General features: G+C 37.6%; 1 protein-coding gene across 2 annotated transcripts in view; it reads left to right on the plus strand.

Moving 5' to 3' along the window:
• NETO2 (neuropilin and tolloid like 2) overlaps nucleotides 1–20,283 on the plus strand; it is a gene marked incomplete at both ends in the record, with an annotated part of 80,170 nt that overhangs the window by 42,800 nt on the left and 17,087 nt on the right. For both annotated transcript variants that reach the window (XM_081215769.1, XM_081215770.1), the window contains one exon: nucleotides 7,991–8,219. In XM_081215769.1, coding sequence (XP_081071895.1) covers nucleotides 7,991–8,219 — 229 coding nt within the window. The remainder of the gene's footprint in view (nucleotides 1–7,990; nucleotides 8,220–20,283) is intronic.

A 20,283-nucleotide genomic window follows, 5' to 3' on the forward strand; every position in this document is an offset into this window, starting at 1 on the left:
TAAAGGAACCCAAGAATGAGATCTTAGGAACGTCAGATTTATAGCCAGTCAGTCAGAATCATGTGACAACCTGGACTCGTGTTTGGCATCTGAAGTGGAGGCCAGTCCTCTGGGAGTAAGCCCTCAACCTTCAGAATCGGATGCTGTCTCTGGGTAGATAGTGTCATAATTGAGTTGAATTGTAGGACACCCAGCTGATGTTTGAGAATTGCTGGTGGTGGCGGGGGTGGGTGGGGAAGACCCACGTGTTGGAATTGGTATCATAATTGTTATTCCAGAAAATAGATGCAGGGGACTTCCCTGGTGGTCCAGTGGTTAAGACTTTGCCTTCCAATGCAGGGGGTGCGGGTTTGATCCCTGGTCGGGGAGCTAAGATCCCATGTGTCTTGCAGCCAAAAAAAACAAAACATAATGCAGAAGCAATATTGTAACAAATTCAATAAAGACTTTTAAAATGGTCCACGTCAAAAATTTTTTTTGATTAAAAGAAACTAGATGCAAAAATCCTTAAAGTATTAGCCAATCTAATCCAGCAATATATAAAAAGTATAATACACTTAAATAGTCACAGCCAAGTGTGGTTTATCCCAGGAATGCAAGACCAATTCAACATTTGAAAAATCAGTGTAATTCATTATATAAATTAAGAAAGAAAACTACATGATTATCTCAATCTGTTAAAAAAAATCAACACCCATTCATGATAAAAAAAAAATCAGAGAAATAAAAATAGAGTGGAACTTCTGTAACCTGATAAAGGGTGTCTACCAAAATCTACAGATGACACCATACTTAATGGTGAAAAGCTGAATGCTTTCTCCCTCAAAATCGACAACGAGGTAACTCCTATTTAACACCATATTGGAAGTTGTAGACAGTGCAAAGTGGCATACAGATTGAAAACTATTTTTGCAGATGACATAATTACGTAAAAAAATTAACATGAAATATACCCTCAAAAAACTCCTGGAACAAATCAGTTTAGCAAGGTTGTAGGATAAAAGACCAAAAGACAAATATCAATTGTATTTTTTATATATACAGTTGATCCTTGAACAACACGAGTTTGAAGTGCACAGCTCCACTTATACATGGATTTTTTTTTTTTAGGGTAAATACCTACTACTACACCATCCACGGTCGGTTGAATCCACAGGTGCAGAACCAAGGATCTGGTGGGCTGACTATAAAGTTATACGTGGATTTTTGACTGCAAGGAGGGTCAGCGCCCTTAACTCCCATGTTGTTCAAGGGTCAACCATACTTTGTTGTTCAAGGGTCAACTCCCATGTTGTTCAGGGGTCAACTATACTTTGTTGTTGGTAACTCCCATGTTGTTGAAGGGTCAACTATACTTTGAGCTATAAATGTTCAAAGGTTCAACATTTGAAGAATGAGCAATTGGAGTTCAAAATTAAGAAATCAGCAGTACCATTTAAAGTAGCACTTCCCCCACCCACCCCCCAAAAAAAGTGCAGCATCTGTAAACTGAAAACCTGCAGAACCCTGATGAAAGAATTCAAAGAAGACCTAAATAAATGGAGATATACAGTGTATAACTGTTGATGAACTCAGTACTGTTAACATCCATTCTTCTAAAATAGATCTATATAAATGAACAGTTGAAATTAAAACTCCCACTATATTTTTGCAAATGTCGACAGTGTTTCTAGAGTATAATGAAAAGGCAAGGAATTATAAGAGCCAAAACAATTTTGAAAAAGTACAAAGATGGAAGACTCACTACCTGATTTCAGGAGTTTAAATCTTCAGTAATCAAGACAGTGTGGTACTAACAAAAGCTCAAACACATAGATCAGTGGAACAGAATAGAGCCCAGAAAAGGATTCATACAAATACAGTTAATTGATCTTTTTTACAGAGATACAAAGTCAGTTCAATGGAGAAAGCATAGTCTAGTCTTTAACAAATGATGCTAGAACAATTGGATACCCATATTTCAAAAAGAAAAAAAAAATTGACCTATACCTATATCTTAATATCTTATATAAAAACAAATATATTGCAAAACTCTTAGAAGAAAACATAGGCAAAATCTCTGGGTTAGGGAAAGAGTTCTTAGATATGACATCAAAGGAGAATCCATAAAAGAAAATCTTATAAATTGGACTTCATTAAAATTAAAGCTTTTTCTCTGTGAAGGACATTGTTGAGTGAAAAGAAAAGGCACTAAGAGAAAATATATGTAAATCATTTGTCAAAAGACTTCTTTAACCCAGAACTCAAAACGCAACAATAAGAAAAGTACCCAATTTAAAAATGGGCAGAAAATTGGAACAGACACCTCACCAGAGAAGATTTAGACATTTCAAAACTGCAAATTAACACCACAATGGGATAGCTCTATACCTCTATTAAAATAACTAATTTTTAAAAATGACAATGCCAGGTGCTGGGAACTATGTAGAGCAACTGGGAATCTAATAACACTCCTGGTAGGAATGCAAAATGATATAGCCATTTTGGAAAACAGCTTGATGGTTTCCTATAAAGTTACCATGTGATTCAGCAGTCTCCTGGCTGGGTACCCAAGAGAAAGAAAAATATGTTTACACACAGAACATGAATGTGAATGTTTATGGTAGCTTTATCCAAAATGAACAAAAACTGGGAACAGTTTTAAGTGTTCCTCAGTTGTTAATAAAGTTTGGTACATCTATGTAGTGAAATGTATTCAGGAATAAAGAGACTAACTATTGGTGATGCAGTAGCATAGAAGAATCTCAAATGCATTGTGCTAATCAAAGAATCCAGACTCAGAATACTGTGATTTTATTTGTATAAAATTTTTACTTAGGACTTCCCTGGTGGTCCAGTGGTTAAGAATCCACCTGCCAATGCAGGGGACACAGGTTTGATCCTCGTCTGGGAAGATCCCACATGCCGCAGGGCAACTAAGCCTGTGTGCCACAACTACTGAGCCTGCGCTCTAGAGCCCACGAGCCACAACTACTGAGCCCACATACCACAACTACTGAAGCCTGTGCACTCTGGGGCCCACAAGAGAAGCCATCACAATGGGAAGCCCATGCATCACAACGAAGAGTAGCCCCTGCTCACTGCAACTAGAGAAAAGCCCATGTGCAGCAATGAAGACCCAGCACAGCCAAAAAAAAAAAAAATTTTTTTATTTATATGGGAAAGGTGGAACGACAGCAACAGGTCATTGGTCGCCAGGAAACAAGATTGAAGATGGATTTCGACTGCTGAGGAGCAGCAGGAGGGAATTTGGGGGAGGGGGTGATGGAACTTCTTGATTATGGTGACTGTCACTTGACTCTGCATTTGTCAGAGGATTTTATTATATATTACTTGAGACGTGACTGAATGTCTTGTGACCAAGTGTCAGCAAGGATTGAGGAACTGAAATTCTCTTAACTTACTTTGGAAGAATAAATTGCTACAGCCACTTTGGAAAGTCATTTGGCATGCTCTGGTAAAGCTGAAAATTGTTATGTCCTACAATACAGCAACCCTGCTTCTAGATAAATACCCAGATACTCATCATATGAGAGCATAACGAGAATACAAGAATGTTTACAGCAGTATTTAATATTTTAAAAAGTGGAAGCAAGCTAAATGTCCACAAGGAAAATGGATAGTGACTCATTTCTACAGTTGATCCAAGATTTTAAAATATACAAAAAAGAAAATATACAAAAAATACTATATATTTTTATAGATATATAAATTATAAAATCTAAAGCTGTACATAGGAATTATAAAAATTATACTTAGGATGGGTTGTGTAGGAAAGATAATGGGGACATAGAAGGCTTTAGCTGTACAGTTGACACTTGAACAACACAGGGGATAGGGCTACCAACCTGCTTGCAGTTGAAATTTTGAGTATAACTTTATAGTCAGCCCTCTGTATCTGAGGTTCCGCATCTTCAGATTCAACCAACTACAGACTGTAGTACTGTAGTATATAGTTATTGAGTAAAATCCATATAAGTGGACCTGCACAGTTCAAATCCACGTTGTTCAAGGGTCAGTTGTACACAGAATTGAACTGCACAGGTTCACTTATATACAGATTTTTTTCAATAAATATTACAGTACTACACAATCTGCAGTTGGTTGGATCTATAGATACAGAAGCACAAATACAGAGGGCTGACTATGGGACTTGAGCATCTGCAGATTTTGGTATCCAGATCAGGTCCTTTCTAGGACCAGTTCCCCATGGATACTGAGGGATGAATGTACAGAGGTGGGGGTTTTTGACCATATTTAATAGTTAAGTATTTAAATGCTTAAGTGAAATTAATACTTTAGATCTTGCTCTTTCTTGAAATACTTTGTGAAGAAATGATTCTATATTCGTAAGTTTTTTAGGAGTGTGACCTAGAATGTTGAATAGTGGAGAATGTTACTTTTTATTAATAAAAGTCGATTTTTTTAAGTTAACATAAAAAATACTGTTCACAGTTGACATGGAAAGTGGATCAAGGGACTTCCCCAGTGGTGCAGTGGTTAAGAATCTGCCTGCCAGTGCAGGGGACACGGGTTTGAGCCCTGGTCTGGGAAGATCCCACATGCCATGGAACAACTAAGCCCGTGTGCCACAACTACTGAGCCTGTGCTCTAGAGCCCACAAGCCACAACTACTGAGCCCACATGCTCTAGGGCCCGTGAGCCACAACTGCTGAGCCTGAGTGCCACAACTACTGAAGCCCACACGCCTAGAGCCTGTGCTCCGCAACAAGAGAAGCCACTGCAGTGAGAAGCCCTCGCACCGCAACGAAGAGTAGCCCCCGCTCACTGCAACTGGAGGATGCCCACGTGCCACAACGAAGACCCAACACAGCCAAAAATAAATAAATAAATTTATTTTGTAAAAAGTGGGTCAAAATTTTTAAATTGTGTTAAATAAGAAAGTAAGCAGGGCTTCCCTGGTGGCGCAGTGGTTGAGAGTCCGCCTGCCGATGCAGGGGACACGGGTTTGTGCCCCGGTCCGGGAAGATCCCACATGCCACGGAGCAGCTGGGCCCGTGAGCTATGGCCGCTGAGCCTGCGCGTCTGGAGCCTGTGCTCCGCAACGGGAGAGGCCACAACAGTGAGAGGCCCACGTACAGCAAAAAAAAAAAAAAAAGAAAAGAAAGTAAGCAGATGATTTTATTTAAGTACTTTAAAAGAAAAAATATGAAAGACCACCATAACCCTTGAGTACTCAAAATGGGGTAAACTAGTTAATGGATGATGTTGAAGAAATATTCACTTATATATACAAAAGAAGTCATTGGTGTTTGAGTATGTAAGTAGTGTTTTAGTCTATTTTTATCAGTGGCCTTTCCATAAAAATAACAGCTTTCTGAGGATTTCATTGCATTTCTTTTGGGGCCTTTGGGGGCTCTAGTAAAAAGCATTTTTTTCCCCCACTGGGGTTATGAACCAATTGAGAACATGGAGATTCAGACTAGCCCCTTTATTACACTAAAGGCTAGGAGAAGCAGCTTAGTGAGAGAACCAAACTAGACTTGCTAATTCCCTACCCACTAGGTCCACCTCCTACCTCAGTCTAGACTGGACCGTCCCATCCAAGGAAAGTGCATCTGCAGAAGAGACCCACTTACCCAGGTCACTGTTTCTCATACTCGCTGGTCCAGGGAAAGAGGGAAGGAAAAAGGGACCAAATTCCCCCCCATCCAAGTGACTCTCTTCACTTCCCTGGGGAGGGTATAGGAGTGGGTAAGAGGCCATGAGTGTTTATGTGTAGTAAAAGATCTTGTCTTCTGCAATGTAGGTGAGAGAAGAGTAGTTTGTGTCCCCCTCTACCCATTGCAATTTGTCAGCCTCATATTGTTAGAAATATTTTCTGAAGATCAGTTGAATTAAACTATTAACCAGTATTTAACTGTATTCACAATAGAAAAGAATGTCATTCTTGTCATATGACTTGCCTTAAAACCTTGACTTTTAAAAGTTATATATTTAAAGAGCATTTACTATGGCCTTATACAAGTACCATGTTTCTTCAGTTTAAAAAAAAAAAGTAAATACTTCAGACTTCTTGATTATTTTCCTGGTATTTAGCTCTACCAAACTAGGTTTTATAAACCTACCCACTTTTTCTTTAATTGCTCTCAGCAAGAATTGTATTGGATAGAATTAGCATGTGATACGCTCATTAGAAGACCATACAATCTAATGGAGAAGACAAATAATTACAGTAGTAGTGATACTGCCAGAGAACCATGGGCAGTATGTTTTGGTTATATGAATGATGAAGAAAGTAATGAAAACAAATATATTTTAAGCAAACATATTGCTTCTGTGTTAAAATATATTTTTGGAGGTTTTATGAAATTTTGAAATGGAAATCCATTACTGGTGATCTTCCACCAGTCTCTTGAAAATGGCTAATTGGTCATTTCAAATAAGCCAAAGTTACTAGTCAAAATTTAACTCTGAGCTGTATTTTTGAGTTTTTGTTCTTAGTTTTATGTCCTTAAGGTATTTTAGGGGGAAAAATATCTGACATTTTTGTTTTATGAAGCCCTTTAAAATAAAGAACGGGTGTGGCATCATACTGCTACCTCCAAGATAGCAACCAGCAGGTGAATACCCACTAGATGTCTCCAGTGGCAATCAAAGAAGTCTTTATTCTTCATTCACTAAAATATTATTTTAATTGTAGAGTTACCTATGAACAAGTAGAGCCAAAAGGTGAACTGTGTATGAGAGAGTATGTGTGTGTGTGTGTGTGTGTGTGTGCCTGCACACATAGAAGGCATCCCAGGGAATGGGAAGAACGTACAGTTTAAGAGTCAGAGCAACCTAGGTTCAAATTCTCGCCCTAAGTAACCTTGGGCAAGTTCCTTAATCCCTGTGAGCCTTAGTTTCCTCCCAGCCCATAAAGAATAATACCTATTTCATTCTGTTCTTACGGAGATTACGCTCAAGGTCTTTCTAAGCCTACAATCTAATGGAACTCTTCAAATAAGAATGGGTCAGGCACATTTTAAGAATAGCTTAGTGCCAGGTAGCAAGCTGCCTATAAAATTTGAGGAAGGGGGATACTAAGCAAAATAGAAAACTATAATAGTGCTTATTTTGAAACTCCAGTTTAAATCTTTCTGACTGAAAATGTAGGAAGTGTTAATTTATGGAGTAAAATCTTAAAACCACTTAAATGTGCAACAGTGAGATAGTGGGTAAATAAATGACAAGACGTCATGGGAATGATTACAGTTACGAAGAGTATAGATAAGTTTTAATGTGTTACAGCAAACGCAGAATGTATGTATCTTACAATTAAACTTAGGTTTTGAAAATGTGAAGAGCGACTTCCCTGGTGGTGCAGTGGTTAAGAATCCACCTGCCAATGCAGGGGACATGGGTTCAATCCCTGGTGCGGGAAGATCCCACATGCCGCGGAACAACTAAGCCCGTGCACCACAACTGCTGAAGCCCACATGCCTAGAGCCTATGCTCTGCAACAAGAGAAGCCACCATAATGAGAAGCACGGGCCCTGCAACGAGAGTAGCCCCCGCTCGCCGCAACTAGAGAAAGCGCACGCAGCAACGAAGACCCAACACAGCCAAAAATAAATAAATAAAATAATTTTTTTTAATGTGAAGAAAAAAAGGTTTATCACAATAATTGTTAGAGTAATAGAATTATGTTTCTTTCATTTTCCCAGTTTCTCAGTACCAAGAGTTTGCTTTTATAACAAGGAAAATATGTAAGATAGTCATGCTTTCATGGAGCAAAAAATTTCTCTTTACAGACACAGCACAAACTTTAGGTTCCTTAATGCTTGGTTTCATTATTAAGACAACCAAAGAAACAGACCATTAGTCTTAGTTCTTTTACCTACTTAGGCATCATCCTTTTAGCTATTGTTTTTCTGTCAGGTGTTATAACTCAGTGCAGTCAACTTACATATTGATTTGATAATAGAACTAGAAAATTTAATGTATCTTTTTAAAAGCACTGTTTTTCTTTGTTTTCATGTTACAGATTTATTTGAGGTTCCTAGATTATCAAATGGAGCACTCAAATGAATGCAAGAGAAACTTCGTTGCAGTCTACGATGGGAGCAGTTCTATTGAAAATCTGAAGGCCAAGTTTTGCAGCACTGTGGCCAATGATGTAATGCTTAAAACAGGAGTTGGGGTGATACGGATGTGGGCTGATGAAGGTAGTCGGCTTAGCAGGTTCAGAATGCTCTTTACTTCCTTTGTGGAGCGTAAGTAAATAATTCCTATAGCATTGGGATCTTTTACTTAATCATTTATTCAGAATACAGTTATGGAGCATTTCCTTTAGACAAAGACTGCTAGTCACAGAATGTAGAAGTAACTAGGTCTTAGTATGTATTCTTAAGGAACTGACTGTCATGTGTGAAAAAAGACATGGTAATGCATAAGTTGAAACACTACCTATTATAAAGATATAAACATATGATAGGGAGTGCAAAAAGTGGAGACTTCTCTCAAGATTTTCAAAATTAAAAATAATTATCAGTAGTATGACTTCAGCTTGGTGAATAATGTGAATCCATCAAATCATGTTCCCCAAAGATTTAGATTGACTGTTTTTTTAAACTTTTAAAGTAATTTTAAGCTTATAGAAAGTTGTAAAAATAGTAGAGTTCTCCTGTGCCCTTCGCTCAGATTCCCTTAATGTTAACATCTTACAAAACCGTAGGACAACTGAATATTAACACTGATGGAATATTATTAACCAGTTTAGAGATCTTACTGAGAAGTCAGTAGTTTTCCCATTAATGTCCTTTTCTGATCCAGGATCCCACACTGCCTTTAATTGTCATGTCTCCTTTAGTCTCTTCCATTTGTAACACTTCCTCAGTCTTTAATGACCTGGATGGCTTTGAAGAGCACTGGCCAGCTACTTAGTAGAATGCCCATTGATTTAGGTTTGTCTGATGTTCTCTCATGGATTCAATTGAGGTTATGCATTTCTGTCGAGAATACCATAGAAATCACATTCCACCTTTCTCAGTACATCATACCAGTGAGGTAGGGTACATAATGTGGTTTGCCTTACACTAACTTGGGTCACTTCCTTAAGGTATTGTCTGCCACATTTCTCTGCTATAAACAATAATTTTTCCTTTCTAATAAGTTTCTTTGAGAGTATGCAAATATCCTTTTGCTCACTAGTTTTAGCCTCTGTTAATGACTTCTGCCTGTAATAGTTATTGCTGCAGTATTTACCTAATGGTGGTTTTCTGTTTCCATCATTCCTTCTACACTTAATTATAATTCTGTGAAGAAGAGTTGTTCTTTTTCCTTCATTGAGTTATTCAGTTACTTGTGTCAGTATGAGCTCATTTGACTCTATTATTTTATATATAATATATATATATACGTTACTCTATAATAAAAGTTACTTTATTGCTCAGAGTCCCAGCTTTGGCCATTGGGAGCTCCTTTAGGTTGCCTCCTGTACTCTTTGGATAAGCCCATTATTTTTTTTAATCACTTCCTTACTTTCTGTTCCATAGGCTGAACCAGGCTCAACTTGTGTTTTCCTTGCCCAAGCCTTAGAACCAAGCATGTTTCCAAAAATCCCTTTCCTTCTCTTCTAGTGAGAAATCTGGCTCTAATTATCCATGGTATATTTATTTGTTCAGTCCTAGGATACACATAAAGTAATTTTTGGATTGCTAACCCATATCCCTGTTAGAAACTTCCTAACAGAGTACACTATTTGTGTGCAGTTCTTTTTATCTTGAGCCATGCACTCAAAATATGGTGTTCCATTTACTTAGGTTAGTTATCTTCCTCTCTCCTTTGCATGTGGTTCATCTGTAGTACTCTTAGGTTCATTTGTGACTGTTGTGACTGTTTATATTTTGTTTTGTGTCCCCCCGCCCTCATCATGGTTACTTTAAATTATTTTTATTTTCAGAGTACCTGGAATATTGCCATTATTCAAAGAGAGCTCTACAAAAAGATACACTCAAATATTGTTCCTTTCTCACCTCTCCTGTGCCAGTCCCACCCCCCAATTCTTTGCACTCCATTCCTACCAACTCTCTGCTGGTAACTAATCACATTAGTCCCTGGTGTATCCATCATGCATTTCTTTTTACACAAAAGAGCTGATACACGTGTATTTTCTCATAGCTTCTTTTTTCTTACATGAGAAGCATATTATACTCTTGGCACTTTGCTTCTTTCACTTAACAGTATATCCTGGAAATCACTCCATATCAGTTCATAGAGATCATCTTTATTATTTACAACTCCATAGTTATTGGGTTGGCCAAAAAGTGCCTTTGGTTTTTAAGTAAAAATAAAAGACATATTTTTCATTTTCACCAAGAACTTTATTGAACAACATATTCATCCTTTTGTTCCACTACCTTCTGCCATTTTTCAGGCAACTTCATAATTCCATCTTCCCAAAACTTTTTATCTTTTTGAGCAAAGAACTGTTCCTGGTGCCTTTTACAGTCTTCCAGGGAATTGAAAGTTTTTCTATTAAGAGAATTTTGTAAAGACCTAAATAAATGGAAATCTGAAGGTGCAATGTCTGATGAATGCGGTGGATGAATCAGAACTTCCCAGCCAGGCTGTAACAGTTTTTGCCTGGTCATCAAAGAAACACGTGGTCTTGCGTTATCCTGATGGAAGATTATGCATTTTCTGTTGACTAATTCTGGATGCTTTTTGTCGAGTGCCGCTTTCATTTGGTCTAATTGGGAGCAGTACTTGTTGGAATTAATCGTTTGGTTTTCTGGAAGGAGCTCATAATAGAGGACTCCCTTCCAATCCTACCGTATACACAACATCACATTCTTTGGATGAAGACCAGCCTTTGCTGTGGTTGGTAGTGTTTCATTTCGCTTGCCCCACGATCTCTTCTGTTCCACATTATTGTACAGTATCCACTTTTCATCGCCCATTACAATTTGTTTTAAAAACGGAATATTTTCATTACATTCAAGTACAGAATCACATGTGGAAATACAGTCAAGAAGGTTTTTTTCGCTCAGCTTATGTAGAACCCAAATGTCAAATCAATTAACATAACCAGGCTGGTGCAAATGATTTTCAGTGCTTGATTTGGATATTTTGAGTATGTTGGCTATCTCCCGCGTTGTATAACATTGATTGTTCTCAATTAATCTCTCAATTTGATCACTACAACTGGTCTACCGACTGTGGAGCATGGTCCAGCGAGAAATCTCCAGCACAAAACTTCACAAACCACTTTTGACACGTTTGATTAGTCACAACACCTTCTCCATATACTGGCAAAAATCTTTTTTTGCGTTTCAGTTGCGTTTTTACCTTTCTTGAAATAATAAAGCATAATATGCCGAAAATGTTGCTTTTTTTCTTTCATCTTCAATATTAAAATGGCTACACAGGGCTTCCCTGGTGGCGCAGTGGTTGAGAGTCTGCCTGCTGATGCAGGGGACACGGGTTCGTGCCCCGGTCCGGGAAGATCCCACATGCCGCAGAGCGGCTGGGCCCGTGAGCCATGGCCTCTGAGCCTGCGCATCTGGAGCCTGTGCTCTGCAACGAGAGAGGCCACAACAGTGAGAGGCCCACGTACAGAAAAAAAAAAAAAAAAAAAAATGGCTACACAAAAATTCACCAATTTTGTTAAGTCTTTTTTTAAATGCACACTGATATGACAGCTGTCACAGTCTAACAAAACTGTTTCAAATGAAGTTAAAGACAACTAAGCGCTACTAGAGCCATCTTACAGAAAAAAATGAACCTTTTGGCCAACCCTGTAGTACATTGTGTGTACATACTTTATTCAGTCATTCAGTTTATGGGCATATGGGTTATTTACAGTATTTTGCAATTACAAGCATACTGTTGCAATGAATAATGTTATGCATATGTATTTTCATATTCTTGGAGGTATATCCTCTGGATAGATTCCTAGAAGTGGGATTACTGATGTAAAAGGATGTAAATCTTTCATAGTTTGCCAAATACCCTTCCAGAATGGTTGTATATTTTTTTAAATTATGATAAAATGCACCCTCAGCCATTTTTAAGTGTACAATTCAGTGGCGCTAAGTACATTCACAACATCGTACAACCATCACCACTATCCATTTCTGGAACTTATGTAACATCCCAAATTGAAACTCCATACCCATTTAATAATAACTCCCATGCCCCTATTCCCCCACCCCCAGGTATAACCTCTATTCTGCTTTCTATCTCCATGAATTTCCCTATTCTGGCTACCTCATATAAATGGAATATTTGTCCTTTTGTATCTGACTTATTTTACTTAGCATAACGTTTCTAAGAATTTCAGTCCTTTTTAAGGCTGAATAATATTCCATATGCGTATAATACCACATTTTTGTTTATCCTTTCATCTGTTGATGAACAATTGAGTTGTTTCTACTTGTAGGCTATTATGAATAAAGCTGCTATGAACATTAGTATACAGTTATCTCTTTGAGTCTCTGCTTTCAGTTCTTTGCAGTATATACTATGCCTAGAAGTAGAATTGCTAGATCAGGGGCTTCCCTGGTGGCGCAGTCGTTGAGAGTCCGCCTGCCGATGCAGGGGACCACGGCTTCGTGCCCCGGTCTGGGAAGATCCCACATGCAGTGGAGCGGCTGGACCCATGAGCCATGGCTGCTGAGCCTGTGTGTCCGGAGCCTGTGCTCCGCAATGGGAGAGGCCACAAGAGTGAGAGGCCCACGTACTGCAAAAAAAAAAAAAAAAAAAAAAAAAAAATTCTAGATCATATGGATATTCTATATTTAAATTTTTAAGGACCACCAACTGTTTTCACAGCTGTGCCATTTTACATTCCCTCCAGCAATGCAGCAGGGTTGGTCCCCATCCTCACCAAAACTTTATTTTTTGTTTTTTTGATAATAGCCATTTGACTTGGCTTTTGTTTTTTTGTTAAGTTGTAGAAGTTCTTTATGTATTCTGAATATTAATCTCTCATCAAATACATGATTAGCAAGTATTTTTTCACATTCTGTGCATTATCTTTTCACTGTCTTGATTGTGTACTTTGAGATACAAAAGTTTGATATAGTTCAATTTGTCTATTTTTTCTTTTTTTGTCTGTGCTTTGGGTGTCATAATCCAGAAATCATTGCCAAAGACAACATTATGAAGCTTTTCCTCTATGTTTTTAAATTTGGTAACAAGTTTTTTTATTAATTTATAACATGTTTCATGTGTACAGTGTTATATTTTGATTTCTGTATACCCTACAGCATGCTCACCACCAAAGTTTAGTTTCCATCTGTCACCATACAGTTGACCCCCTTTACCCATTTGCCCTCCCCACCCCCCATAACTACTACTCTGTTCTCTGTATCTGTGGTTTTGGTTTGGATTGGTTTGATCTGTTCTTTGTTTGTTTGTCTCTTTGTTTATAATCCACATATGAGTGAAATCGTATGGTATTTGTCTTTCTTCATCTGACTTATTTCACTTAGCGTAATACTCTCAAGGTCTATCCATGTTGTTGCAAATGGTAAGATTTCATCTTTTCTTATGGTTGAGTAGTATTCAATTGAATATATATATATATATATATATATATATACCACATATTCTTTATCCATTCATCCATCAGTAGGGCTTTGGTTCTTTCCATATCTTGGCTATTGTAAATAATGATGTGATGAACACAGGTGCATAAATCTTTTCAAATTAGTCGTATTCTTTGGATAAATACCCAGAAGTGGAATAGCTGGATCATATGGTAGTTCTGGTTCTTAATTTTTTGACAAATCTCCATACTTTTTTCCATAATGGCTACAACAATTTACATTTCTTCCAACACTGTATGAGGGTTCCCTTTTCTTCACATCCTCTCTACCATTTATTATCTCTTGTCTCTTTGATAATAGCCATTCTGATTGGTGTGAGTGATATCTCATTGTTTTGATTTACATTTCCCTAATAATTAGTAATGTTGAGCATTTTTGCATACGCCTGTTGGCCATTTGTATATCTTCTTTGGGAAAATGTCTGTTCAATACCTCTGCCCATTTTTTTAATCCAGTTGTTTGTTTTTTCTTGTTGAGTTGTATGAGTTATTTCTATTATTTTGGATATTAACCCCTTCTTGGATATATGATTTGCAAATATCTTCTATTCAGTAGGTTGTATTTTCATGTTGTTGATGGTTTTCTCTCCTGTACAAAAGCTTTTTAGTTGGATTTAGTTTCACTTTATATTTTTGCTTTTATTTCCCTTGCCTGAGGAGACATGTCCAGAAAAACGTTGCTAAGACCAAGATCAAAGAGTGTACTGCTTATTTTCGTCAAGGAGTTTTATGGTTTCAGGTCTTACATTCAAGTATTTAATCCATTTGGAGTTGATTTGGGTGTGGGTTGTGAGGTAGTGGTCTAGTTTCATTCTTTTTCATGTGGCTGCCCAGTTTTCCCAGTGCCATTTATGAAGAGACTATTCTTTCTACATTGTGTGTTCTTTGCTTCTTTGTTGTAAATTACTTGTTCATATATGTGTGGGTTTATTTCTGGGCTCTCAGTTCTGTTCCATTAATCTCTGTGTCTGTTTTCTACAAATAACATGTTACTTTGAATACTGTAGCTTTGTAATATAATTTGAAATCAGGGAGTGTGATACCTCCAGCTTTGTTCTTTTTTCTCAGCATAGCTTTGACTATTCGGGGTCTTCTATGTTTCCATATAAATTTTACAATTTTTTGCTCTGTTTCTGTGAAAATGTCCTTGGGACATTTGATAGGGATTGCATTGAATCTGTAGTTTGCTTTATGTAGTATGGACATTTTAACAATATTAGTTCTTCCAGTCCATGAGCACAGAATATATTTCCATTAATTTGTGTCTTCAGTTTCTTTTAACAGGTCTTATTGTTTTCAGTGTAGAGGTCTTACACCTCCTTAGTTAAGTTTACGCTAAAGTATTATATTCTTTTTGTTGTGATTATAAATGGGATTCTTTTCTTAACTGCTCTTTCTGTTAGTTTGTTATTAGTGTATAGAAATGCACCAGATTGTTGAATTTATACCCTGCAACTTTACTATATTCATTTATTATTTCCAAAAGGTTTTGGTGAGGTTTTTTTTTTAAATATTTAAAATTTTTTATTTGGTTGCACTGGGTCTTAGTTGTGGCTTGCCAGCTCCTTAGTTGCAGCATGCATGTGGGACCTAGTTCCCTGACCAGGGATTGAACCCAGGCCCCATGCTTGGGAGTGTGGAGTCTTAACCCCTGTGCCACCAGGGAAGTCCCTGAATTTTATTTATTTATTTTATTTATTTATTTGGCTGCATTGGGTCTTCGTTGCTGTATGTGGGCTTTCTCTAGTTGCGGCGAGGGGCGGCTACTCTTCGGTGAGGTGCGTGGACTTATTGCAGTGGCTTCCCTTGTTGTGGAGCATGGACTCTAGGCACGCAGACTTCAGTAGTTGCAGCACGTGGGCTCAGTAGTTGTGGCATATGGGCCCTAGAGCATGTGGGCTTCATTAGTTGTGGCGTGCAGGCTCTAGGGCTTGCGGGCTTCAGTAGTTGTGGCACACGGGCTCAGTAGTTGTGACTCATGGGCTCTAGAGTGCACGGGCCTCAGTAGTTGCAGTGTGTGGGCTCTAGGGCATGTGGGTTTCAGCAGTTGTGGCACGTGGGCTCAGTAGTTGTGGCTCGTGGGCTCTAGAGTGCAGGCTCAGTAGTTGTGGTGCACAGGCATAGTTGCTCCACGGCATGTAGGATCTTCCCAGACCAGGGCTCGAACCCATGTCCGCTACATTGGCAGGTGGATTCTTAACCACTTTGCCACCAGGGAAGTCCCTGGTGAATTTTTTAGAGTATTCTGTATATAAAATCATGTCATCCACAAATAGTTACAATTTTACCTCTTCTTTTCCAATGTGGATACCTTTTATTTTTCTTGACTAATTGCTCTGGCTAGGACTTCCAATACTATGTTGAATAAGAGTAGCGAGATTGAGTATCCTCGCCTTGTTCCTGATATTAGAGGAATAGCTTTAAGTTTTCATTGTTGAGTATGATGTTAGATGTGCATTTGTCATATATGGCCTTTATTATGTTTTTGGTACATGCCTTCTATACCTATTTTATTGAGAGTTTTTTGTCATAAGTGGGTATTAAATCTTGTCAGATGCTTCTTCATCTGTTGAGATAATCATATGGTTTTTATCCTTCATTTTGTTCATGAGGTGTATCACATTGATTAATTTATGGATGTTGAACCACCCTTGCATCCCTAGGGTAAATCCCACTTGATCATGGTATATGATCCTTTTAATGTATGGTTTGCTAATATTTTATTGAGTATTTTTGCATCTGTGTTCATCAGAGATGAACCTATAATTTTTTTGTGGTGTCCTTGCTGGTTTTGATATCAGGGTAATGCTGATCTAGTAGAATGAGTGGGAAGTATTCCCTCTTCTTTAATTTGTTAGAAGAGATTGAGAGATAGGTATTAAATCATTGAATGGTTGGTAGAATTCACATTGTAAAGCCGTCTGGTCCTGGACTTCTGTTTTGGGGGGAATTTTTGTTTACTGTTTCAACCACTTTACTAGAGATGAGTCTATTAAAATTTTCTATTTCTTTATGGTTCAGTCTTGGAAGGTTGGATATTCTAAGAATTTGTCCATTTCTTCTAGGTTGTCCAATTTGTTGTCATAGAACTATTCATAATATTCTCTTATAATCCTTTATATTTCTGTGGTATCCTTGTTATTTCTCCTTTTATCAGAGCCTTCTCTCTTTTTTTCATAGTCTAACAAACAGTTTGTCAATTTTATCTTTTCAAAGGACAAGCTGTTAGTTTCATTGATCTTTTCTATTGTCTTTTTGGTCTCTGTTTCACTTATTTCTGCTTTGGTCTTCATTAGTTCTTTCCTTCTACTGACTTTGGGCTTCAGTCATTCTTCTTTTTCTAGTTCCTTTAGATGTAAGTTTAGATTTATTTGAGATTTTTCATGTTTCTCAGGGTAGGCCTGTATCACTATAACCTTCCCTCTTAGTATTGCTTTTGCTGCAGCCCTATAGGTTTGGTATGTCATATTTTCATTTTCATTTATTTTCAGGTATTTTTAAATTTTTCCTTTGAGTTTTTTGCTGATCTAATTCTTGTTCAGTAGCATTTCTTTAGTCTTCACAAATTTATGATTTTTCCAGCTTTCTTCTTGTAGTTGATATCTAATTTCATAGTGTTGTGCTCAGAAAAGATACTTGATATGATTTCATTCTTAAATTTGCTGAGATTTGTTTGCGTCCCAACATATGGTCTATCCTTGAGAATATTTCATGTGCACTTGAGGAGAATGCATTTGGATAGAATGTTTTGTACAAATCTATCAAGTCCTCTGGTCTAACTTTTCATTTAGGTGTACTTTTCCTTGTTGACTTTTTGTCTGGATGACCTATCCTTTGATGTATGTGGGGTGTTAAAATCCCCTATTATGGTGTTGCTGTCAATTTCTCCCTTTAGGTCTGTTAATAATTGCTTTATATAATTTGGTGCTCCTATGTTAGCATATATATGAATAACTTACATCTTCTTGATGAATTGTCCCCTTTATCATTATATAATGTCCATCTTTGTCTCTTGTTACCTTTTTTGGCTTGAAGTCTGTTTTATCTGATATGAATATGGCTACACCTGATTTCCATGGCTGTCATTTGCTTGGAGTATCATCTTCTATCCCTTCACTTTGAGCCTACGTTTGTCTTTAAAGCTGAGTGAGTCTCCTGGAGGCAGCATATAGTTGGGTCTTGCTTTTTAATTCATCCAGCCACTCTGTGCCTTTTGATTGGTGAATTCAGTCCATTTACATTTAGGGTGATTATTGATAAATGAGGACATAGTACTGCCATTTTATTTTTTGTTTTCTGGTTGGTCTATATCTCCATTGTGGTTTTTTTCCTTGTGTTTCTGTCTGCCATTTTAGTTTGGTGATTTTCTAGTATGTTTTCTCAGTTTCCTCTGTTTTTATGTTTTGTTGTTCCCATAGGTTTGTATAAAATATCTCATAGTTAAAATACTCTTTTTTTCTGTTGATAACATCTTGTTTTTATTTGCCTATATGAGTCCTGACCTTTTCCTTCTCCCCTTTTGTGTTTTAGATGTCCCAATTATTCAATTATTTCTCTTTATGTTGTGAGTTTGTTACCAAATTGATTCTTTTTTTTTTTTTTTTAGCTTAAACAATAGACATTTATTTCTCACAGTTCTGGAGGCTGGGAAGTCCAAGATCAAGGCACCAGCAGAACTGTTGTCTGGAGATGGCCCTCTTCCTGGTTCATAGAGGGCCAAATTCTTCCATGTCCTCCCTGTGTCCTCACAGAGGGAGCTCTCTGGGGGTTTCTTTTATTTTATTTTTTATTTTATTTTATTTTTATAACAAATTTAATCAGTTACACATATACATATGTTCCCATATCCCCTCCCTTTTGCGTCTCCCTCCCACCCTCCCTATCGCACCCCTCCAGGCGGTCACAAAGCACCCAGCTGATCTCCCTGTGCTATGCGGCTGCTTCCCACTAGCTATCTACCTTACGTTTGGTAGTGTATATATGTCCATGCCGCTCTTTCGCTTTGTCACAGCTTACCCTTCCCCCTCCCATATCCTCAAGTCCATTCTCTAGTAGGTCTGTGTCTTTATTCCTGTCTTACCCCTATGTTCTTCATGACATTTTTTTTTCTTAAATTCCATATATATGTGTCAGCATACAGTATTTGTCTTTCTCTTTCTGACTTACTTCACTCTGTATGACAGACTCTAGGTCCATCCACCTCATTACAAATAGCTCAATTTCGTTTCTTTTTATGGCTGAGTAATATTCCATTGTATATATGTGCCACATCTTCTTTATCCATTCATCCGATGATGGACACTTAGGTTGTTTCCATCTCCGGGCTATTGTAAATAGGGCTGCTATGAACATTTTGGTACATGACTCTTTTTGACTTATGGTTTTCTCAGGGTATATGCCCAGTAGTGGGATTGCTGGGTCATATGGTAGTTCTATTTGTAGTTTTTTAAGGAACCTCCATACCATTCTCCATAGTGGCTGTACCAATTCACATTCCCACCAGCAGTGCAAGAGTGTTCCCTTTTTTCCACACCCTCTCCAGCATTTATTGTTTCTAGATTTTTTGATGATGGCCATTCTGACTGGTGTGAGATGATATCTCATTGTAGTTTTGATTTGCATTTCTCTAATGAGTAAAGACGTTGAGCATCTTTTCATGTGTTTGCTGGCAGTCTGTATATCTTCTGTGGAGAAATGTCTATTTAGGGCTTCTGCCCATTTTTGGATTGGGTTGTTTGTTTTTTTGTTATTGAGCTGCATGAGCTGCTTATAAATTTTGGAGATTAATCCTTTGTCAGTTGCTTCATTTGCAAATATTTTCTCCCATTCTGAGGGTTGTCTTTTGGTCTTGTTTATGGTTTCCTTTGCTGTGCCAAAGCTTTGAAGTTTCATTAGGTCCCATGTGTTTATTTTTGTCTTTATTTCCATTTCTCTAGGAGGTGGGTCAAAAAGGATCTTGCTGTGATTTATGTCATAGAGTGTTCTGCCTATGTTTTCCTCTAAGAGTTTGATAGTGTCTGGCCTTACATTTAGGTCTTTAATCCATTTTGAGCTTATTTTTGTGTATGGTGTTAGGGAGTGATCTAGTCTCATACTTTTACATGTCCCTGTCCAGTTTTCCCAGAACCACTTATTGAAGAGACTGTCCTTTCTCCACTGTACATTCCTGCCTCCTTTATCAAAGATAAGGTGACCATATGTGTGTGGGTTTATCTCTGGGCTTTCTATCCTGTTCCATTGATCTATCTTTCTGTTTTTGTGCCAGTACCACACCGTCTTGATTACTGTAGCTTTGTAGTATAGTCTGAAGTCAGGGAGCCTGATTCCTCCAGCTCCATTTTTCGTTCTCAAGATTGCTTTGGCTATTCGGAGTCTTTTGCGTTTCCATACAAATTGTGAAATTTTTTGTTCTAGTTCTGTGAAAAATGCCAGTGGTAGTTTGATAGGGATTGCATTGAATCTGTAGATTGCTTTGGGTAGTAGAGTCATTTTCACAATATTGATTCTTCCAATCCAAGAACATGGTACATCTCTCCATCTATTTGTATCATCTTTAATTTCTTTCATCAGTGTCTTATAATTTTCTGCATACAGGTCTTTTGTCTCCTTAGGTAGGTTTATTCCTAGATATTTTATTCTTTTTGTTGCAGTGGTAAATGGGAGTGTTTCCTTGATTTCACTTTCAGATTTTTCATCATTAGTATATAGGAATGCCAGAGATTTCT

This window comes from Mesoplodon bidens (genome assembly GCF_964165515.1).
Source record: "Mesoplodon bidens genome assembly, chromosome: 18".
NCBI classification, from domain to species: Eukaryota; Metazoa; Chordata; class Mammalia; order Artiodactyla; family Ziphiidae; genus Mesoplodon; species Mesoplodon bidens.